At 44.1% G+C, this 24773-nt stretch overlaps 1 protein-coding gene across 12 annotated transcripts in view; it reads left to right on the top strand.

Annotated features, from left to right (window-relative positions):
- The window catches only part of LOC137369959 (coiled-coil domain-containing protein 178), a 546010-nt gene that overhangs the window by 502950 nt on the left and 18287 nt on the right, over positions 1–24773 (top strand). The window contains exon 21 of one of the 12 annotated variants that reach the window (XM_068031768.1): positions 3111–4212. The exons of the other annotated variants lie outside the window; for them this stretch is intronic. Within the exon in view, the coding sequence (XP_067887869.1) occupies positions 3111–3170 (60 nt within the window). The 3' untranslated portion in view covers positions 3171–4212. Of the gene's footprint in view, positions 1–3110; positions 4213–24773 lie in introns of those variants that run through there. 12 annotated transcript variants of the gene reach the window in all.

Raw genomic sequence — 24773 nt, 5'->3', positions numbered from 1 at the left:
GAAATATGAAAGTTCCCTTTTTAAATTCCCCACACACAAACTCAAATACACACTGAAAAAATACAGAAATTCTCTCTGCAGAGGCCTGTGTCAAAAAAAAAGATAAAAAAAAGAATACTTTGGCCAAATACTTGCTAATTCTTGAAGAAAAAAGAGAAGATATGGAAAGATGTCAGTTGTCCCTTTTTGGTCTGGCGTCCCAAATACGCGTAGATAGCTGTCATTGGGATCTTTCTAGAGTAATTCTTTTGAGGTGATAACAAAAAATATAGAAGCACTTTCGTAACAAGTGGAGTTGATGTAGAAATTCAGTCATGATCTTATTGAATGATGGAGCAATTGTCTATACAGCCTACTCCTGCTCCTATTTCTTATGTTCTTAGCAGGAGAGTCGTATGAGCAGATGGCAGCTACTTTGTGTCTCACCACTAATTCACCACTTGGAGGAAACTCTGGCCCTTAATTAGCAAATTGCCTGATCAACATCACATAGAACAAAAGCACCTGACTCCCCTGGGATTAAAGGTGGCTGCATGAATACAAAATTGGTGAATGGTCAGAAAGCAGAGAGTAGTGGTGAATGGGAATGGTTATTTTTCAGACTGGAGGGAAGTAGACATTGCAGAGCCCCAGGGGTCCATTTTAAAACCACTGTTCTTTATGTTATATATTAATGACCTTCAAACAGGCATAATTTCAAAGTTTGCAGATGACATGAAACTCAGAGGTATAGTGAACAGTGAGGAGGATGCTAACAGATTTCAGGAGGACATAAACATACTGGTGAAATGGGAAAACACATGACAGATTAAATTTAACACACACAAAGTGTGAAGTGATTCATTTTGGTAGGAAAACTGAGGAGAGGCAATAGAAACTAAATGGTATAATTTTAAAGCGGGTGCAGGAACAATGAGACCTGGGGGTGTACATATACAAGTCTTTGAAGGTGCCCGGACAAGTTGAGTAGGCTGTTCCAAAAACATATGAGATCCTTGGCTTTATTAAAAAAAGAATAGAGTTCAAAGGCAAACGAGATATCCTAAACATTTATAAAGCACTGATTAGACTCCAGCTGGAGTATTATGGTCAGCTTTGGACACCACACTTAAGGAAGTGTCAAGGCTTTGGAGAGGATGCATAGGAGATTTACCGAAAGGGTACCAGGGATGCAGGACTTCAATTATGTGGAGAGCTTAGAGAAGCTGAGTTTGTTCTCCTTAGAGCAGAGAAGGCTAAGAGGAGATTTGATAGTAGTGTTCAAAATCATAAAGCATTTTGCTAGAGTAAATAAGAAGGAACTGTTTCTAGTGGCAGAAGGATCAGCGACCAGAGGACACAGATTTAAGATAATTGGCAAAAGAACCAGAGGTGACCTAAGGGGGAAAAAAAATTACACAATGAGATATTATGATCAAGAATGCACTGTTTGGAAGGGTGGTGGAGGCAGATTCAATAGTAACTTTCAAAAGGGAATTGGATAAATAGTTGAAGTGGAAAGATTTGCAGAGCTATGAGCAAAGAGTAGGCAGTAGGACTAGTTGGCTATCTCTTTCAAAGAGCTGGCACAAGCACCATGTGCAGAATGGCCACCTTAGAGTTATAGGGCTGGATCTTGTTCTCCCGGCGCTGGGAGCAGTGGGTACGCAGAAAATGGCGGCCGCCACGCACGGGCCCCGTGCCGCCATGGTCTTGCATCTGGTGCAGGCACTTTGCAAAGGCATGTTGCACCCCCCCCCCCCCTTACATAGCTGGGCGGTCTTGGCAACACCATTCACGGTATCACCTGTTGAAGGAGCGGGTGCTGATGCCATTTTTAAAAGACTGTCAGCCCTGCAAACAGCACAACAGAGTTGTTCCCTTCCCCCTCCATACACAACACAACAGAGAGTTGACCCCTTCCCCCACCCATACAGTACAAAGTGCAAAGTTGACCCCTTCCCCCCCTCCCATACAGTACATAGTGCAGAGTTGACCCCTTCCCCATCTTCAGTAGTGCCAGCTTTCCCTGGACGGGAAAGTGAAGGGCTGTGAGTGCTGCATGTTGTGCTGAAGATTGGGAATTGAAGGTAAGATTGCTGCGGATTACATTTTAATTAATGCAAAGATGTAATTTAAATATGCAAACTCAGGCCCCGTTGCAGAGCGGTGGAGGGGCTGCCACCGAGCTTCCCCGCCACCGGGACGATTGGGCCCGGCAAACCCGGCTTCGGGTTCCGTGGCGGGCCACTGCTCCTCCAATTTTCTGCCCCTGCCATGGAACCTGACGTCAGGAGGGGAACAAAATCCAGCCCTTAGAGTCATAATGGCACAGAAGGAGGCCATTCAGCCTATCGAGTCCATGCCGGCACTTTGTACAGCAATCCAATCAGTCCTATTCCCACGCTTTATCCCCATCACCCTGTAAGTTTTTTTCTCTCAAGTGCCCATCCAATTTCCTTTTGAAATCATTGTCTCTGCTTCCACCACTCCCTTTTCTGCTACTCCCTTCACTGGAGACTCAACCATCCTGCAGCTACTGCTGCTGCTACTCCTTTGACTGAAGACTCAAACCAACCGAGGAGCTAACTGGAAAACTACAGAAATAATGGCAGAAGGAAGACCCCAGGTGGCCCCATGGTTTAGTGATACCTCCCTGTAGGTTCTCTAGGCTGCAAGGGCAAGACAGGAGGTCCTCTTCCCTAGGGACAGGACGGGGAGAGAGCCCCGCCTGACCAAGCAAGCCTGGACCGAGATTGCAGAGGAGGAGGTCAGAAGCCATGGGGTCACCCCCCCGCCACAGTCAGTGACCTCATTCAGTCTGCCAAGTGAGTACTGCATATCTCTTTTCCCTTTGGGGCTTGCATGTGGCAACACGAGAGAGTGTGCTTGGTGGAGAGGGAGTGATCACCCAGTCAGTGGCAAGGGTATTAGGCAGCAGCATATCCTGTCAGAGGCATGGCTGCATCTCAGTGAAATGCACCTATATGTCTTTGCTGACCCCCAGAAGAATGTGGCCATGTGCAGGTGACATTTGTGTGCCCCCATCATGGCCCATTGGGCTGCCACCAGCATAGGTGCCGTGCTTGTCTCCATGGGAAAACTAACAGTCTTCCTTTTTGTGTTTGCAGGAGAAGACAGCATTAGATTCAGAGTCACAACCTGGTGAGCGCTCCACAGATGTACCCTAACAGCTGACTGAGGCTGTGACAGCCGAGGCCACTGACAGTCGGAGGACTGTGGGAGGCTAGGCCCGTGCTGAGCCCCAGGCTAATGACGTGCCTCAGGAGTCGGTGGCAACACAGCAACTGCTGCAACTGCAGCAGTGGAGAGGGAACATCTGGTGCAGCTTCCATAGACTATGTGCACCCATGCATTGATGATGGAGGAGGCCATCCAGGCCATGAATGCTGCCATGTCTATGACGTGCTTTTTTTATTTGTTCATGGGATGTGGGCATCGCTGGCTAGGCAAACATTTATTGCCCATCCTTAATTGCTCTTCCATGAGGGTCGCCAATCTCTTGCTGGGAGGAAGCCATGCGCACAATACCTAGCACAAAGGAAGATGCTTGTGGTTGATGGAGGTCAATCATCTCAGTCCCAGGACATCACTGCAGGAGTTCCTCAGGGTAGTGTCCTAGGCCCAACCATCTTCAGCTGCTTCATCAATGACCTTCCCTCCACCATAAGGTCAGAAGTGGGCATGTTCGCTGATGGTTGCACAATGTTCAGTACCATTCGCAACTCCTCAGATACTGAAGCAGCCCATGTCCAAATGCAGCAAGACCTTTCCCACCGCAGGTAAAATCCAAAAGCGACGTCAAGACATCAGCCTTCCAGCCACACGCAATCTACTGCCATTTTACAGCCTATTCCCCCCTGCCTCCAAACTCGCACTAAATGGCCCGGTAAAATTCCGACCATTATCCCTTCAGTTCATGACATCCTCTGAACTCTTAGGCCTGGATTTTACCAGCTCATTTGTAACAGGATGGGAGATGGGAGGGGCAGGAAAATGGCAGTAAAAGGCGTAAAGAGGAAAGCCCGATGTGTTCATGCCACCTGGGGATATTCCTAGCGATGGGAATGGCAGCAGCTCAGCTGCCCACCGACTGGAGGCAGGCAGCCAATTAAATCAATTAATTGGCCTATTGACAGCCATTTTACCAGGCCTCTGGCATTTTGCTGGCATCGGAATGGCCCCCGTCACGTAGGGAGTCTGCCAGCTGTACTGAGGGCTTCCCAGGGGTGGGAGGGGGGGTGGCTTCCTTTCTGGAGGCGCTATGGTCCAAACAGAGCCCTCCAGCAGCAATGGCCGCCCTGTGGCCCCGGCACTGCCACTGGAGGGTTCACCCCTTTGATCACCAGGTCCTATCTGCCTGGCCCTGGCACATCAATAAATTTCCTACCCGCCCTTTGAGGGCACCTCACTATGGAGGCACGCTCTCATTCTCCTTGCAGCCTCAGCATGGCCACCTCTCTCAGTGGTGCTGCCAAGGCTCCAGGACTGCCTGCCCTCTAATTGGGCTGGCACCGTGGAGAGCCAGCCTGCCATCCTTAATTAGACAGCGAGCCCAGTGGCGACCTTTTAATTGGCTGCCGCCGGTAAAATTCCCTCTGCGGTCCTGCTGTCCACCTGTGCAGGCTCGGGACCATATTGGGTCCCGACATCAGGACTTACATCGTGGCGGCAAAATCCCAGCAGTGCTGCCTCAGAATCATTTCCCAATGACGTCGGAATGAAATGGTATTCTGAAAATTACATGTCGCAGAATATCACTCTGCCACTCTTATGCAAGGATCCCACGTTAATTGTAAGAGACTGTATAATTGCTGACTTCTTTTGGACAACACGTTGGTTCTCTTTCTGTTTCTTCAGTGTGTTCATATGTAGCAACAGTTTAGGGTTAAAAATATTACTCCACATGTAATAAACAGAATGTTGCACTGATAGCGGAGCTTAACTGGGCTTAGTTTTCTCATAAGAAGGACCTCATAATTCACTTGTGCCTGCAGTACTCATAAATGATGGGTCTTTCACACTTATGAAATAAAATCAGTAATGCACTGTTACCAGTACATCATCCTCTATTTATATTCATTGTTGCTTTCACTAACTTTGACCTACTGGTCTGTATTATGCATTGTTTTTCAGAAACAGTTTTAAATGTCCTCTTTAAAATAAAAGAATATTAGACCAGTAGTGATGTGTTACATATGATTCTGTTGTCAATGGTGCCAGTACAAAGATCTGTGACCAATGCTTTGGACTTTCAGCTAGTATTTTTCATTTCTTACTCATGTTGGAAATGACTGAAGATCCCAAGTGCTTTATCTGTGATAGATTGTTTAAAAATGCAATTAAGGTTCTTGGAGGGATGCCACAAAGTGATATATAATGATATTTCAAAACAAGGATGATAAAACAATTTGTAGTATATATGTAAACAATAAAAATGTATCTGTACTATACTTTCTTGAAGCTTCCCGGCGGTAATTTAAAAAAATTCAAGGTGAAGCTAATAAGCAGAAGATTTTACCTTATTACAGCCACCTCCACCCAAAGAACATCCTGTATGCATAATATCCAGATTTCTCCCATATCTCATACCAAAATACATCAGGATCTACAAAGAATTTCATGTGTATATACCCTTTTTATTATCATTAACTTAATTTTCCATGTTAATGCTTACAAGTTCAACTGTACTGGATTTAAAAGCTTTTGCTCCATGAAACATGTTATGAAGGCAAGAGTTTGCATGAAACCACAATATATATTTCTGTATTTTACAAGGAAATTACAGCACATTTCAGACCAACACAAGGGATTTTGCGATACACTAAGTGGCAGTTTTATGTACTAGCATCCTCTGTTCGGATCCTGAGGGGACTTGAAAGGGTGGATGCTAAAAGGATGTTTCCCCTTGTGGGGGAGTCTAGAACGAGGGGACACAGTATTAAAATTAGGGCTCTCCCATTTAAGACAGAGATGAGGAGAATTTTTTTTCTCAGAGGATCCTTTGGTCTGTAGAATTCTCTTCCCCAGAGAGCAGTGGAAGCTGGGTCATTGAATATATTCAAGGCTGAGTTAGATAGATTTTTGATCGACAAGGGAGTCAAGGGTTATTGGGGGACAGACAGGAAAGTGGAGTTGAGGCCACAATCAGATCAACCATGATCTTACCGAATGGCTGAGCAGGCTCGAGGGGGCCGAATGGCTTACTCCTGCTCCTCACTCATGTGTTCTGTAGCAAATGAGGTGTCCATGTATGTATGAGTAGGGCCAACACCACCATGACAATTTGACTTAGTTTATATTTGATATTTTCAAACAGTAGTGTTTATTTCATTATATATTTGTGTACAAGGTTCATTCATGTATCCCCTTCTAAAGTTAGAAAATAAAGCACTCAGAAAATAATTGGTGAGGAATTGTGTACATCTCTTGTCTCACACTAGATGGTTATGATTACATCCAAATCAGCATAACAAACAATCCCAAACTATTAGGAATGAATGTTGACCATTAAACTATCAATGAAAGCTACAGAACGATAAATAAATCAGTTAGGCAAACTGCCATTTCCAATTTTGTTCTCAGGCTGCATTCCCAAATGCCTGTTTTCCTAGACACTTTCAGTTGCATTCACTAACGGAATAAGAAGGATCAGGTCCTCTTGGAGATGTCATTCCTAGCCACAGTCATTTGCCTAATTTTAAAGCATGAAATCTTTAGCATAATAGAAACTATCAGGTATATGAATGAGAACATGTTCTCCTGTGTGTTCATGCTCGCATTCTAAATGAACAGGCCATCCAAACTTTATCTAAATCCAGACTGGTTTGATTGAACCAAATCTGAACTCTACTGAAATAATTGGCATCAGCCAAATTTAGTCCAATTAAAGCTATCTAACTCTTTTAGCCTGGTACTTATTACAGGTACTTACAGTTTCCTTTCAGATGGGAGAGTAGCTTAGTTTTATACTTTTTCAATACAAGAAAGATGAAATGCAACTCCCTTTCTACACAAAGCAAATTGAAAATATAAGGCAAGGCTTAGTTCGAGACATTTGACATTTGCTCAGAGAGTCAATTGCATGTGTGAAATATACAGACAAACCATAAAATACTTTAAACACTAACTAGCTGTGATACCCACAGTTAGATTATTTTTACCATTCTAAGGAGTAAAGTTAAGGAGAATATTAGACTAAAAGAAGAGGCTTACAATGTTGCAATAAATAGGAGCAAGTCTGAGGATTGGGAGTGCTTTAGAAACTAGCAAAGGGCCAGCAAAAAGTTGATAAAAAAGGAAAAAATAGAATATGAGAGTAAACTAGCCAGCAATATAAAAACAGACTGTAAGAGTTTTTATAATTCTTAAAAAGGAAGAGAGTAGCTAAAGTAGACGTTGGTCCCTTAGAGGCAGAGACAGGAACAATTGTCATGGGGAATGAGGAAATGGCAGAGGCATTAAACAAATATTTTGTGTCTGTCTTCACAGTAGAAGACATAAGTTCCCTACCAGAAATAGACAGTAACCTGGAGGCTAAAAAGAGTGAGGAAATTAAGGATATTGATATCAGCCAAGAAAAAGTATTGAAGAAATTTGAGGGACTAAAATCTGACAAGTCCCCGGGACCAGATGACCTACATCCTAGGATTCTAAAAGAGATAGTGGATACGCTGGCTATGATTTTCCAGAATTCCTTAGATTCAGGAATGGTCCCGTCAGATTGGAAGTTAGCAAATGTTACGCTGCTTTTCAAGACAGGAGATAGTGAGAAAACAGGGAACTACAGGCTAGTTAGCCTAACATCAGTCATTGGGAAGATGTTGGAAACTATTATTAAAGAAGTCTTAACATTGCACTTGGAAAAGCACAGAACAAGTCAGCGGTGAGGAGGTGGTGGCATAGTGGTATTGTTGCTGGACTAGTAACCCAGAGACCCAGGGTATTGCTTTGGTGACATGGGTTCAAATCCCACCATGGCAGAAGGTGCAATTTGAATTCAAGGAATAAATAATCTGGAATTAAAAGCTAGTCTAATGATAGCTGCATTGTTGATTGTTGCAAAAAACTCACTGCTTCCTCCAAGTGGGGGACTTCAATGTCCATCACCAAGAGTGGCTCGATAGCATCACTGCTGGCCGAGTCCTAAAGGACATAGCTGCTAGACTGGGTATGCGGCAGGTGGTGAGGGAAAACCATGCTTGACCTCATCCTCACCAATCTGCCTGTCACAGATACATCTGTCCATGACAGTATTGGTAGGAGTGACCACCGCACAGTCCTAGTGGAGACGAAGTCCCGCCTTCACATTGAGGATACCCTCCATTGTGTTGTGTGGCACTACCACCATGCTAAATGGGATAGATTTCGAACAGATCTAGCAATGCAAAATTGGGCATCCATGAGGCACTGTGGGCCATCAGCAGCAGCACAATCTGTAATCTCATGGTCCGGCATATCCCCCACCCTACCATTACCATTAATCGGATGACCAACCTTGGTTCAATGAAGAGTGCAGGAGGGCATGCCAGGAGCAGCACCAAGCCTACCTCAAAATGTGATGTCAACCTGGTGAAGCTACAACTCAGGACTACTTGCGTGCCAAACTGCATAAGCAGCATGCAATAGACAGAGAAAGCGATCCCAAAACCAAAGGATCAGATCTAAGCTCTGCAATCCTGCCACATCCAGCCGTGAATGGTGGTGGACAATTAAACAACTAACTGGAGGATGTGGCTCTACAAATATCTCCATCCTCAATGATGGGAGAGCCCAGCACATCAGTGCAAAAGATAAGGCTGAAGCATTTGCAACAATCTTCAGCCAGAAGTGCTGAGTTGATGATCCATCTCAGCCTACTCCTGAAGTCCCCATCATCACAGATGAAGTTCAGCCAATTTGATTCACTCCACGTGATATCAAGAAACAGATGAATGCATGGTTGGGGAGATGGTACAAGAGGGAGGGCTTTAGATTCATGGATCACTGGGCCTGTTTCTGGCGAAGGTGGGATCTGGATAAGATGGACGGGTTGCACCTGATCCAGAATGGGACCAGCATCCTTGCTGGGAGGTTTGCTAGTGCTGGCAGGGGGATGGGATACAAAGTGGAAGCACAGTAGGGGGTGATGTACAATCAAATATAAATGTGAAGCTAAGTCAGTCCGGAGGACAGAGTAAATGTAGACCTGTTAAAGCTCAGGCAAATAATGCAAGGCTGGATTGCATCTATTTTAATGCAAGGAGTCTTACTAGTAAGGCAGACGAATTGAGGGCATTGATTAACACATGGGAATATGATATTATTACTATTACTGAGACATGGTTGATGGAAGGACAGGACTGGCAGCTTAATATCCCAGGGTATAGAATCTTCAGGGGTGGGGCCGACCATGACTCATGGCCCTCCTGCCTTGGGCGCTATGGCATTGGAAGGATGAATGAGAATGGACAGAGACTGCTTGAGTTGTGTACCTATCATAACCTCTGCATCACCAACTCGTTCTTTCACACTAAACCTTGGAGGCACCCTAGATCACGTCGTTGGCACCAGCTGGACCTCATCGTCACAAGGCGAGCCTCCTTAAACTGTGTTCAATTCACACGCAGCTTCCACAGTGCGGACTGCGACACCGACCACTCCCTGGTGTGCAGCAAGGTTAGACTCAAACCAAAGAAGCTGCATCACTCCAAGCAGAAGAGCCACCCGCGCATCAACACGAGCAGAATTTCTTATCCACAGCTGTTACATAAATTTCTAAATTCACTTGAAAAAGCCCTTCAAAACACTCCCACAGGGGATGCAGAGACCAAGTGGGCCCACATCAGAGACGCCATCTATAAGTCAGCCATGACCACCTATGGCAAACGTGTGAAGCGGAATGCAGACTGGTTTCAATCTCATTTTGAAGAGCTGGAACCTGTAATAGCTGCTAAGCGCATTGCACTGCTGAACTACAAAAAGGCCCCCAGCGAGTTAACATCCGTAGCACTTAAAACAGCCAGAAGCGCAGCACAAAGAACAGCCAGGCGCTGCGCAAATGACCACTGGCAACACCTATGCAGTCATATTCAGCTGGCCTCAGACACCGGAAACATCAGAGGAATGTATGATGGCATTAAGAGAGCTTTTGGGCCAACCATCAAGAAGATCACCCCCCTCAAATCTAAATATCTAAATCAGGGGACACAATCACTGACCACCGCAAGCAAATGGACCGCTGGGTTGAGCACTACCTAGAACTGTACTCCAGGGAGAATGTTGTCACTGAGACCGCCCTCAATGCAGCCCAGTCTCGGCCAGTCATGGATGAGCTGGACGTACAGCCAACAAAATCGGAACTCAGTGATGCCATTGATTCTCTAGCCAGCGGAAAAGCCCCTGGGAAGGACGGCATTACCCCTGAAATAATCAAGAGTGACAAGCCTGCCATACTCTCAGCACTCTACGAACTGCTTTGCCTGTGCTGGGATGAGGGAGCAGTACCACAGGACATGCGCGATGCCAATATCATCACCCTCTATAAAAACAAAGGTGACCGCGGTGACTGCAACAACTACCGTGGAATCTCCCTGCTCAGCATAGTGGGGAAAGTCTTCACTCAAGTCGCTTTAAACAGGCTCCAGAAGCTGGCCGAGCATGTCTACCCTGAGGCACAGTGTGGCTTTCGAGCAGGGAGATCGACCATTGACATGCTGTTCTCCCTTCGTCAGCTGCAGGAAAAATTCTGCGAACAACAGATGCCCCTCTACGTTGCTTTCATTGATCTCACCAAAGCCTTTGACCTCGTCAGCAGACGTGGTCTCTTCAGACTACTAGAAAAGATCGGATGTCCACCAAAGCTACTAAGTATCATCACCTCATTTCATGACAATATGAAAGGCAAAATTCAGCATCGCAGCGCCTCATCAGACCCCTTTCCTATCCTGTGTGGTGTGAAACAGGGCTGTGTTCTCGCACCCACACTGTTTGGGATTTTCTTCTCCCTGCTGCTCTCACACGCGTTCAAGTCTTCAGAAGAAGGAATTTTCCTCCACACAAGATCAGGTGGCAGGTTGTTCAACCTTGCCCGCCTAAGAGCGAAGACCAAAGTACGGAAAGTCCTCATCAGGGAACTCCTCTTTGCTGACGATGCTGCATTAACATCTCACACTGAAGAGTGTCTGCAGAGTCTCATCAACAGGTTTGCGGCTGCCTGCAACGAATTTGGCCTAACCATCAATCTCAAGAAAACGAACATCATGGGACAGGACGTCACAAATGCTCCATCCATCAATATTGGCGACCACGCTCTGGAAGTGGTTCAAGAGTTCACCTACCTAGCCTCAACTATCACCAGTAACCTGTCTCTCGATGCAGAAATCAACAAGCGCATGGGAAAGGCTTCCACTGCTATGTCCAGACTGGCCAAAAGAGTGTGGGAAAATGGCGCACTGACACAGAACACAAAAGTCCGAGTGTATTAAGCCTGTGTCCTCAGTACCTTCCTCTACACAGCGAGGCCTGGACAACGTATGTCAGCCAAGAGCGACGTCTCAATTCATTCCATCTTCGCTGCCTCCAGAGAATCCTTGGCATCAGGTGGCAGGACCGCATCTCCAACACAGAAGTCCTCGAGGCAGCCAACATCTCCAGCTTATACACCCTACTGAGTCAGCGGCGCTTGAGATGGCTTGGCCATGTGGGCCGCATGGAAGATGGCAGGATCCCCAAGGACACATTGCACAGCAAGCTCACCACTGGTATCAGACCTACCGGCAGTCCATGTCTCCGCTTTAAAGACGTCTGCAAATGCGACATGAAGTCCTGTGACATTGATCACAAGTTGTGGGAGTCAGTTCCCAGCGATCGCCAGAGCTGGCGGGCAGCCATAAAGGCGGGGCTAAAGTGTGGCGAGTCAAAGAGACTTAGCAGTTGGCAGGAAAAAAGACAGAAGCGCAAGGGGAGAGCCAACTGTGTAACAGCCACGACAACCAATTTTTTCTGCAGCACCTGTGGAAGAGTCTGTCACTCTAGTATTGGTCTTTATAACCACTCTAGGTGCTGCTCCACAAACCACTGACCACCTCCAGGCGCTTACCCATTGTCTCCCGAGACAAGGAGGCCCAAGAAGAAGAATCTTCAGACCTGATCGGGGAGGGGGTAAAAGAGGAGGTGGCATTGCACCGTTGATAAGAGACAATTACTGCAGTAAGGAGGGACGATATCTTAGAAGGTTCCCCTAATGAGGCCATATGGGTAAAACTTAAAAACAAAAAGGGGCTGTTACTTGGCTGGAAGTGTACTGCAGGCCTCCAAACAGTCAGGCAGTGGTAGAGGAGCAGATATGTAGGCAAATCTCAGAGAGGTGCAATAATAATAGGGTAATAATAGTAGGGGATTTCAACTTCCCCTACATTAGAGGGGATAGTATTAGTGCAAAAAGGTTAAAGGGGGCGGAATTCTTCAAGTGCATTCAGGAGAGCTTTTTGAGCCAGCACGTAGAGAGTCCTAGAAGAGAAGGGGCGGTACTGGACTTAATCCTCAGGAATGAAGCCGGACAAGTGGTAGTAGAAGTGGCAGTGGGGGAGCATTTCGGGGATAGTGGCCATAACTCTGTAAGATTTAAGACTGTTATGGAAAAGGACATAGAGGGACTGGAAATAAGAGTACTGAATTGGGGGAAGACAGATTTCAATATGCTAAAACAGGATCTGGCCAAAGTGAACTGGGAGCAGCTTCTTATAGGAAAGTCTACATCAGACCAGTGGGAGTCATTTAGAAGGGAAATTGTGAGGGTTCAGGTGCAGCTTATTCCTGTAAAGGTGAAGAGTAGGTCCAACAGGTCAAGGGAACCTTGGATGTCAAGGACTATAGAGGATTGGATAAGGGAAAAAAAGGAGGCGTATGGCAGATTCAGAGTGCTGAAAACAGCGGCGGCCCTGGAGGAGTATAGAAAGTAGGGGAGTACTTAAATAAGTAATTAAGAGAGCGAAGAGGGGGCATGAAAAATCACTGGCAGACAAGATAAAATAAAATCCCAAGGCGTTTTATAAGTATGTTAGGGGCAAGAGGATAACCAGGGAAAAAGTGGGGCCCATTAGGGATCAAAGAGGCAATCTGTGTGTGGAGCCGGAGGACATTGGTGAAGTTTTGAACAATTGCTTTTCATCTGTGTTCACTATGGAGAGGGACAATGTAGGTGTAGTGAACAGGGAAGGGGATTGTGATATACTTGATCAAATTAGCTGTATTCGCAGGCTTAAAGGTAGATAAATCCCCAGGCCCAGATGAGATGTATCCCAGGCTGCTATATGAGGCAAGGGAGGAGATAGCAGGGCCTCTGACACAAATTTTCAAATCCTCTCTGGCCACATGAGAAGTACCAGAGGATTGGAGGACAGCGAATGTGGTACCATTATTCAAGAAGGGTAGCAGGGATAAACCCGGCAATTACAGGCCGGTGAGTCTGACATCAATGGTAGGGAAATTATCGGAAAAAATTCTGAGAGACAGGATTAATCTCCACTTGGAGAGGCAGGGATTAATCAGGGATAGTCAGCATGGCTTTTTCAGGGGGACATCATGTCTAACAAATTTGATTGACTTTTTTGAGGAGGTGACTAGAGGTGTGGATGAGGGTAGTGCAGTTGATGTGGTCTATATGGACTTCAGTAAGGCTTTTGATAAGGTCCTGCATGGGAGATTGGTTAAGAAAGTAAAAGTCCATGGGATCCAGGGTAATTTGACAAATTGGATTCAAAATTGGTTCAGTGGAAGGAGGTAGAGGGTGATGATAAAGGGCTGTTTTTGCGATTGGAGACCTGTGACCAGTGGTGTACCGGAGGGATCGGTACTGGGACCGTTACTGTTTGTAGTGTACATTAATGATTTCGACATGAATATAGGAGGTACGATCAGTAAGTTCGCAGACGACGCGAAAATTGGTGGTGTCGTAAATAGTGAGGAGGAAAGCCTTAGACTACAAGATGATATAGATGGGCTGGTGAGATGGGTGGAGCAGTGGCAAATGGAGTTTAATCCTGAGAGTGTGAGGTGATGCACTTTGGGAGGACTAACAAGGCAAGGGAATATACAATGGATGGTAGCACCCTAGGGAGTACAGACGGTCAGAGGGACCTTGGGGTGCTTGTCCATAGATCACTGAAGGCAGCAGCACAGGTAAATAAGGTGTTTCGGAAGGCATACGGGATACTTGCCTTTATTGGCTGATGCAGAGGGTATAAAAGCTGGGAGGTTATGATGGAGCTGTATAAAACGCTAGTTAGGCCACAGCTGGAGTACTGTGTACAGTTCTGGTCGCCACGCTATAGGAAGGATGTGATTGCAGTGGAGAGGGTGCAGAGGAGATTCACCAGGATGTTGCCTGGGCTGGAACATTTCAGTTATGAAGACAGACTGAATAGGCTGGGGTTGTTTTCCTTGGAGCGTAGAAGGCTGAGGGGGGATCTGATCGAGGTATACAAAATTATGAGGGGCATTGATAGGATAGATAGGAAGAAACATTTTCACTTAGCGGAGGGGTCAATAACTAGGGGGCATAGATTTAAGGTAATGGGCAAGAGGTTTAGAGGGGAGTTGAGGAAGAATTGTTTCACCCAGAGGGTTGTTGGAATCTGGAACACACTGCCTGAAGAGGTGGTAAAGGCAGGAACCCTCATGACATTCAAGAAGTATTTGGATGAGCACTTGAAATGCCATAACATACAAGGCTATGGGCCAAGTGCGGATAAATGGGATTAGTTAGGACGGGTGCTTGATAGTCGGCGCAGGCGCATTGGGCCAAAGGGCCTGTTTCTGTACTGTAAAACTCGACTACTCTATGACTCTGTGACTGGATACTGCAAAGGCTATGGGCCCTGACAACATTCCGGCAATAGTACTGAAGACCCGTGCTCCAGAACATGTCGTGCCCCTAGCTAAGCTGTTCCAGTACAGCTACAACACTGGCATCTACCCTGCAATGTGGAAAATTGCCCAGGTATGTCTTGTGCACAAAAGCAGGACAGTCCAACCCAGCCAGTTACCACCCCATCAGTATACTCTCAGTCATCAGTAAAGTGATGGAAGGTGTCATCGACAGTGCTATCAAGCAGCACTGGCACAGAAATAACCTGCTCAGTGATGCTCAGTTTGGGTTCTGCCAGGCCAACTCAGCTCCTGACCTCATTACAGCCTTGGTTCAAACATGGACAAAAGAGCTGAATTCAAGAGGTGAGCTGAGAGTGACTGCCCGTGACATCAAGGCAGCATTTGACCAAGTATGGCATCAAAGAGCCCTAGCAAAACTGAAGTCAATGGGAATCAGGGGGTAAACTCTCTGCTGGTTACAATCATACCTAGCGCAAAGAAAGATGGTTGTGGTTGTTGGAGATTAATCATCTCAGCTCCAGGACATCACTGCAGGAGTTCCTCAGGGTACTGTCCTAGGCCCAACCATCTTCAGCTGCTTCATCAAGGATCGTCCTTCAATCATAAGGTCAGAAGTGGGGACATTTGCTGATGATTACAAAATGTTCAGCACCATTCGTGACTCCTCAGATACTGAAGCAATCTGTGCAGAAATGCAGCAAGACCTGGATAATATCCAGGCTTGGGCTGATAAGTGGCAAGTAACATTCGTGCCACACAAGTGCCAGGCAATGACCATCTCCAACAAGAGAGAATCTAACCATCTCCCCTTGACATTCAACAGCATTACCATCGCTGAATCCCCCACTATCAACATCCTAGGGGCTACCATTGACCAGAAACTGAACTGGAATAGCCATGTAAATCCCGTGGCAACGAGAGCAGGTCAGAGGCTAGGAATCCTGCAGTGAGTAACTCACCTCCTGACTCCCGAAAGCCTGTTCATCATCTACAAGGCACAAGTCAGGAGTGTGATGGAATACTGTCCACTTGTCTGGATGGGTGCAGCTCCAACAACACTCAAGAAGCTTGACATCATCCAGGGCAAAGCAGCCCGCTTGATTGGCACCCCATCCACAAACATTCACTCCCTGCACCACCGATGTACAGTGGGAACAGTGTGTACCATCTACAAGATGCACTGCAGCAACGCACCAAGGCTCCTTTGACAGCACCTTCCAAACCAGCAAACTCTACCACTTAGAAGGACAAGGGCAGCAAATGCATGGGAACACCACCACCTGCAAGTTCTCCTCCAAACCACATTCCATCCTGACTTGGAATTGTATCACCATTCCTTCACTGTCGCTGGGTCAAAATCCTGGAACTCCCTTCATAACAGCACTGTGGGCATACCTGCATGGACTGCAGCGGTTCAAGAAGGCAGCTCACCACCACCTTCTGAAGGGTAATTAGGGATGGGCAATAAATGCTGGCCTGGCATGCGACGCCCACATCCCATGAATGAATAATAAAAAAAAGCATGGCTTTACTAAAGAGAGATCCTGTTTGACAAATCTATTAGAGTTTTTTGAGGATGTAACTCGTAGTGTAGATAAGGGGGAACCAGTAGATGTAGTATACCTGGATTTTCAAAAGGCATTCGATAAGGTGCCACATAAAAGATTAATAGGCAAGATAAGGGCTCATGGTGTTGGGGGTATTATAGTGGATAGAGGTTTGGTTAACAGACAGGAAGCAGAGAGTGGGCATGAGTGGGGCATTTTCAAGTTGGCAGGCAGTGAATAGTGGAGTGCCACAATGATCAGAGCTGGGGCCTCAGCTATTTACACTCTATATTAATGACTTGAATGAAGACTCAGAGAGTAATGTATCTAAGTTTTCTGATGATACAAAACTCGGTGGAAATGTAAGCTGCGGGGAGGATGTCGAGAGGCTGCAAAGAGATATATACAGGTTAAGTGAGTGGGCAACAAGATGGAAAATGGAGTATAATGTAGGGAAGTGTGGAGTTGTGAAGTTTTGATCTCCACATTTAAGAAAGGATATACTTGCACTGGAGGCACTGCAGCGAAGATTTACTAAATTGGTTCCTGGGATGAGGGGATTGTCCTATGATGAGACACTGAGTAAATTGGGCCTATATTCTCTGGAGTTTAGAAGAATGAGAGGCGATCTAATTGAGTCATACAAGATTCTGAAAGGGCTTGATAGGGTAGAAGCTGAGAGATTGTTCCCACTGGTCAAGGAATCTAGAACACGGGGACATAGTCTCAGGATAAGGGGCTAATCATTCAGGACTGAGATGAGGAGAAATTACTACACTCAAAGGGTTGTGAATCTTTCGAATTGTCTACCCCAGAGGGTTGTGGATGCTCCGCCATTAAATACATTAAAGGTTGGGATAGATAGATTTTTGATCTCGCAGGGAATCAAGAGATATGGGTAGGGGGCAGGAAAGCCAAGATGAAGCCCAAGATCAGCCATGATCGTATTGAATGGCAGAGCAGGCTCGATGGGCCATATGGTCTACTTCTTCTCCTATTTCTTGTGTTGTTGTGAATGCCCTTTGCATACCATGTATCGTAATTTATCACTGGTGCTTCAACAGCACTGACACTGATTTATTTGGAGGCATCAAAATAAGTCAATTTACAAATGCATTAGAGAGCCTATTACTACTTTGCACTGATAAGGTATGAATCCATGCGCTGAATTTTCATTGTCAGCGGGGTCGGGACCAGGTGTAGAAGCTATTTGAAAATCCCAGTCCCGGAGGTTGTTTCCGGAACCCGATGCCTCCAGGACAATCCGCAATGTTCAATGTGAGGGTGGTGGGAGGGAATGAGGAACCCACTTGCCCCCAGTTAATGGCCCATTAAGCTTATGGAGGAGCTCGTTTATGGGCCAAGGGGCGTTGGCACTATAATTTGCAATTGAGTTTCTGGTACGTCTGACCAGTTTGGTGCACAATAATGCACAGCTGGCGGGCTCACAGAAGGCAGAGGGCAAACTTTATTGTTGAAAGATGAAATGTTTTGGGCCCATGGGGATCTTGTGCCAGGCCAAGTGCAAGACTTATTTTTTTATTTTGGAAGCACTGCCTTACCTCTTTATTCTATTGGCCCTCAAAGGAGCTACCTGCTCTCTGCTCTCTCCATCATGGCTGCCACTTGTTTTTGCCGCTTGCGGTCTGCAGGCAGCTCCCTCCTTGTGCAGATACTCGGCGCCGCTAATTGGGCCCTGAACGCCCCGTCTGCCCAATTAGGGCATTAACATTTAAAGAACACTTTGTGTTAGCGACACAGCTGAGGCACGGGGTCGGGATATGGAAATCATCCGGGTGTTGGGTTCTTGACCCTGTTTTGAAAATTCAACCCAATGAATTCATACCATAGTGCACCAGAGCATTCCTGCCATTAAAACTAACACTGACAGCAGTACTAATACATAATAAAGTTTCACCAAGGGCTATGAAATAGTTTCCGCACTTGAAATACGCAGTGCCTGCCAAAAAATCTTGAACCTCTACAAAATTTGAAGCAATACTACTTTCTCTGTGCTCCTACTGTGATTATTTTCTTCTTGACTTATGATGGTGATACCAAGATTAATATCAAGGGATTCATCAAAAAAGAAAGACTTGCATGTATATAGCACCTTTCATGACCACTGGATGTCTCAAATGCTTTACAGCCAATGAAGTGTAGTCACTGTTGTAGTGCAGGAAATATGGCAGCCAGTATGCACACAGCAAACAGCAATGTGATAATGACCAGATTATCTGTTTTTGTGATGTTGATTGAGGGATAAATATTGGCCAGAGCACCAGGGATAAATCCCCTGATCTTCTTTGAAATAGTGCCATTGGATCTACCTGAGCAAACAGAGGGGGCCTCAATTTAAACGACAGCACCTCTGACAGTGCAGCATTGCAGTATCAGTCTTGAATTTTGTGCTCAAGCCCTGGTGTGAGACTTGAACCTGAAACTATATGACTCAGAGGTAAGAGTGCTACCAACTGAACTACATAACCAAATGGGAACTTGATCAGGATGTATGGTCGCTGGGCTGAATTGGGCAGATTCCTATCTTAGGCTTTTGAGTACGTTGGAGGTTAAAGTAGAAAGCAGATAAATGGGAAGGAATCTCCACCATATAATAAGGATAAGCTTTTACAGAACCCATTGGAATTAGCTCAGATCCCATTGAGATGTTGAAGAGACATGTTTCCTTCATGAGTTACAGATTGTTATCAATGAAAGCTCATAGCAAAACCACCAGATACCTACAATTGTTAACATTTTTGCAATTTTTTCATACCATAAAGAAATTGGATAAAATAAAATCTATTGCAATATAGTGCTGGTCCAACTATTTATGTGATGGACCAAGACTTAATGACAGGCATTATAGTTTATTAGTACAGTTCAATCTGCAGCTGATGTAAAAAAAAAAGCTAAATCGATGAACCATACCTTTTTGTTCCAGTAAGCAATCTTTATTTATTATCAATATGGTTATATTTACTACTCTTTTATATTTTGCTGAATAGTACAATTGTTTCTAAAGCATAAAAATATTTATAAATCAATTTAAATGTTTTGTACTTTTTTATTTCTCATTAGAATTTATTGGTGTGTAAAATCAATAATTTAGTCTTTCAATTGCCAACACTGACTTGGCCTGGTAGTCAGAAAAATAATGCTCTACCACTTGCTTTTTATTTCAGATATAATGTTGCTGACTATGAAGAACTGATAGAAGACTTTGCTTTATATTCACATATGTTAAACTATGTTAATAATTTAGCACCCACAATGAAGCATTTTTCATAACTTTAGTAAGCCTTAGCCAAAATATCTTTATAATTCGATCAACAGGATTCAATTTCTCACCCTTCAATTCGATGAAAAAGCTTAACTTTTATGTGAAAATATTAGTACGCTGTCAATTTTGGTATATCAGGTGGTTAAAACAATCTAAAAAACAAGAATATTAAGCAGGAAAGTTAGCGTGCCATGAAAAAGAACATGGACTTACTTACAAAATATGAGCTCATATGGATACATTTTTATGTCTGTATTTTAAAATCTATTTTCATGTGATAAACTGGAAACATGACCGTAAATTCCTTCTAGAAATCCAGCAGCATTCTTGTATCCTGAATATATAAAGGATATGTAACAAGCTGCAATAGATTATACAAAATATAAGCCATTGAGTGTGTTATGTTGCACATGTCACAAGTAGTTTATTTCTTAAATTACCTATTCTTCCTTTATAATTTTATTTATATTGCATATTTTTCTTCAAAAATAAATTGCCAGTTTACCTACATTTGCTATCATACATTCTGGCCATTGGCCCTTTTCCATTGAAGCAGAGACGATGGGAACCATAATCCATCAACTATAAACCATTCATATAAACACGACTCATCGTATGATATATTATAGTTTTATTATGTAAAAGGATAAAAAATGTGGTGCTGGATACTCAGTACAATTCTAAGCTGAATCAATAGAATTACCATTGTGGTAGTCTCAAATGTGATTATTATGTACAGTTGTTAACATAATAAGTGTGCTGGGCACCACAGGCATGCAGTGCCATTGAGTAACAAAATGCAGATTCAATTCAGACTTATTTTAGTAAATTTCCACTCTCAGCTGTGGTGCTGAGGAATAGTAAGACATTTAGCAGGCACCTCCCAAGGGAAATTGAAAAGTTGTTACCAGGCCTCTGTGGTATTCTTGGGACTGAAGTAAGATTTAGCTAAGGTTCGTAAAAGATATGAGACTGCATGCTGTTGTAAATAACGGATTCTTCTTTATTCTTTCACTTTCACTTTCTAGCCTCTCTGCCAGCATATGTGTGTATGGTAGCCTCAAGTGGACAAAATGCACAATGCAATTTTCAAAACACTACATTCCTCCCCTTCTTAGTAAATGAGAGACATAGCATGTTTCAATGGTTTGTTTCCAAAAGTGTAAACAATAAACTTAAACATAAATGGTTCACTTTGTTACATAGTCACTTTAGTATGATGGACATTTTCTCTCATGAGCAGGATATCATCTGACATCAGATGTAGTCTCATTTGACTAATGTTCCTCCTCTGAGATGTCGATGTCGGAATCAGATTCAATGTTTTCAGTGTTTTGAAGAATATATACAAATATATGAATTAGGAGCAGGAATAGGCCACTCGGCCCCTTGAGCCTGCTCCACCAATCATTAAGATCATGGCTGATCTGATTGTAACCACAACATTTCTGCCTACCCCCAATAACTTTTCACCCCCTTGCTTATCAAGAATCTAACTACCTCTGCCTTAAAAATATTCAAAGACTCTGCTTCCACCGCTTTTTGAGGAAGAGACTTCCAAAGACTCACAACCCTCTGAGAGAAAAAATGTCTCCTCATCTCTGTCTTAAATGGGCGATCCCTTATTTTTAAACAGTGACCCCTAGGTCTAGATTCTCCCACAAGAGGAAACATCTTTTCCACATCCACCCTGTCAAGACCCCTCAGAATCTTATATGTTTCAATCAAGTCACCTCTTACTCTTCTAAATTCCAGCGGATACAAGCCTAGCCTATCCAACCTTTCCTCATAAGACAACCCGCCCATTCCAGGTATTAGTCTAGACGTGTTTCGTGTGACGATTTGTGAACCGCACTTAGCAGTGATCATTGATCCTTTTGTGTTGGTCATAACAAATGGTTGGATGTCATAAGGGGTTGCTTGCTTTCTAACATGACCATCATGTTTCACAAGTACTTTATCTCTTGGCTTTAGCAGTGTAGCTCCAAACTTCATGTTTCGCTCTGCATTTACCTTCATTCGATCCTTTTGTTCTTGATCACATTCATGTTGATCATTAGCTCTGCAGGGTAGCTTAGAAAGACATGTGCGCATAGGATGTGAAAAGATGAGCGTAGCTGGAGACCTTCCAGTAGTCGAATGAGGAGCCACTCTGTAATTATGAAGAAAGCGATATACCTGTTGTTTCCATGACTTGCTCTCAGCTGTTAGCTTTACGATCACTTTTTGCCAGGTTCGCATAAATCTCTTGACTTCTCCATTAGCTCTTGGCCAAGGGGGTGTGATTTTTTGATGTGTGAACCCTAGGTAGATTGCAAATTTACTGAACTCATCGCTGTTGAATGGGGATCCATTGTCACTTCTTACCATTTGAGGGATTCCAAACAAGGCAAAGATCTGGTCAAGCTTTGGGATAACTGCTTTTGTTGAAGTTGACATGAATAATTCCACGATTAGGAATCTGCTGTCGTTGTCAGTGACAACAAGCAGGTGTTCAGTTGTGGGAAAATCTGCAAATTCAACACAAGCTTCAATCCATGGTCCTGGAGGTAGTTCGGACATCTTGAGAGGATCATGATGATTTGACATTGTGGTTGCTTGACACTGATTGCTTTTGTGCTGTACCATGCGCTTGATTCCTGGGAACCATACCTTTTCCTTCAGGAATTGTTCAGTTTTGACAATTCACTGGTGTCCTTCATGTGCTATATCAATAAAACATTCCCTGAATGAGTGTGGAATGACAATACAGTTGTTGCATAATACGAGATCAGATATGGTTGCAACGGTGAGCTCATTTCGAACATTGTGGAGTGTGTGAGCGATTTCATTTGTAGGCGCTCTCTCGATCACGACTTTCCAGTTTCGAGATTCCATAGCATTCATGCATAATTGCAAAGCCTCATCTAGTTTTTTGCTGCTTTGATGTCAGCTAGTTTTAGCCACTTGGGCACCACATTTATGCTTACATGGTTAAGATTTTGTTCAGCGACCTTTTCCTCACGACTAGTAGGACTGACTGTCGGATGTCGTAAATGGTAGTCCACTGGATTGAGCTTGCCTGGCTGATACTCGACACAGAACTCGTACTCTCGTAGTTTGAGTATCCAGGTTTCTATGGGAGTGGGTAGTTTGCTATGTGGATTGTTGAACAAGCTCACTAGTGATTTATGAGAGGTTATTACTTTAAACTCGCTTCCATACAAATAGAGATGAAAGTGTAAGATACCTCATGTGATTGAAAATGCTTCTCACTTTGTGTGCGAATAACGTTGCTCTACAGACCTTAACGCCCTGCTTGCCATCACACGATTGATGTCTTACCTGTCTTGTCTTTCTGTACGAGAACTGCACCTAAGCTAACCAGGCTTGCATCTACGACTAGCTGGGTGGTTTTCTCAGGGTCAAAATAGGCTTTTGTGCAACTTGCTGGCAAACAACGTTTGATCAGATGTACTGCCTGTTTGTGTGATTTAGTCCATTCCCACTTGGTGGTCTCTTTTGTCAGATCGCATTGCGGGGCAGATAGCATAGAGAGGTCAGGAATGAAATGACTATAGTACCATAGAAGCATAGAACCATAGCAGGTGACAAGTCCCAGCAGACTCCGAACTTCTTGCACATTTATAGGATCCGCAGCATTTGCAATGGCTTCAATTTTCTACGGATCAGGTGATACTCCCTCACTACTGAACACATGACCAAAGAATTCAATTTTGTATTGAATAAGTACTTGTCTTTGTTCAAGGTTACATTCTCTGAGATGTTGCAGGCATGCATGTCAGCATGTCTTAAGTTCGCTTTCAGTGCAACTGTAGATGAGCATGTCATCACTGATGTTCAGTGGGCCTTCAAGTCCTTGAAGTGCAGATTGAATCAAATGCTGAAATACCTCAGCTGCTGAGTTGACTCCAAAGTTGAGCCTCTTGTATCGAAAAAGTCCGATGTGAGTAGAGAATACAGTAAAATATCACGATTCTTCTGCAAGCTCGATTTGATGGTAGCCTGCATTGAGGTCAAATTTAGCAAAGTGTTTGGCACCATTCAATTTCTCTGCGTTACCATTGATTGTCAGTGTCAAGTGTTTGTCTCGTTGTATGGCTTGGTTTGGTGATCGCATATCAATGCAGATTCTAATCTGGTTCTTGCTCTTGGGTTTCTTAATGACTTATATGGGTGAGACCAAGGGGTAGGCTCATTCCCAATTTTCTCAATAATGTCAAGGTCAGGTAGGCATTGAAGTTCCTTCTCTGTTTACTTCCTGACATGAAATGATATTCATTGCCATTGATACGCGGCTAGTGGCACATTCGGGTCTACGTGCAGCTTGCATATAACACCTTTCAGTTTGCAGATACCAGTGAAGCGGTCAGCAAATAGTTCGAGAATGTTTTTGTTAAGCATAGGAATTGCGTATGTGACTGCGATCATGTGCAGATCTGTGCCTCAAGTGGACAAAATGCACAATGCAAATTTCAAAACACTACAGTCTCCTAGTACCCCATTGAAGGGTGACATTAACAGAAACCTATGGGCAGATAGTCCAACCGTTCAATAGCAAGAAATTGATGATATACAACACCTGTATGGAAAGAAAGAGGAGAAAGCAGAGCAATTTCATCTCTTCCAAACATGGAAAATGAATATAAGTACCCTTTGCACTTACTAATCAATGTAACATTACCACAGTTCAGCTATTAAACAGCTTTATTTGTTTCAGTGTTGCACTGTTAATACTTTAAAAACAATCTTTATATAAAACACTAACAATGCATTACAATCAGGACGAAGATGTATGAAATTCTGCATGTGTCACTGGACCACACCAATGAATTCATTTATACTAGGATGTGCGGAATTATATGAAGAGCCTGTGAATGTTTCAATTGCTCAGCTTTTATCTGTAATTGCTCTTTTTCAATATGGTACTGATTTAAATGCTAGGTAGAGGAGTTGCTGATAATTCAAAGTTGTAGCATAAGTGCTTTAGCCATTCACTTCTTGAGATAGGTTTGCTACATAGCAGAAATGTCAGCTTTTTTATATAAGTGAGCTGTATCAATGTGGTTTGA

This window comes from Heterodontus francisci, chromosome 5 (genome assembly GCF_036365525.1).
Source record: "Heterodontus francisci isolate sHetFra1 chromosome 5, sHetFra1.hap1, whole genome shotgun sequence".
NCBI lineage: Eukaryota > Metazoa > Chordata > Chondrichthyes > Heterodontiformes > Heterodontidae > Heterodontus > Heterodontus francisci.
The sequence above is the reverse complement of the archived record's forward strand: the minus strand, read 5'-3'. Positions and strand labels throughout refer to the sequence as shown.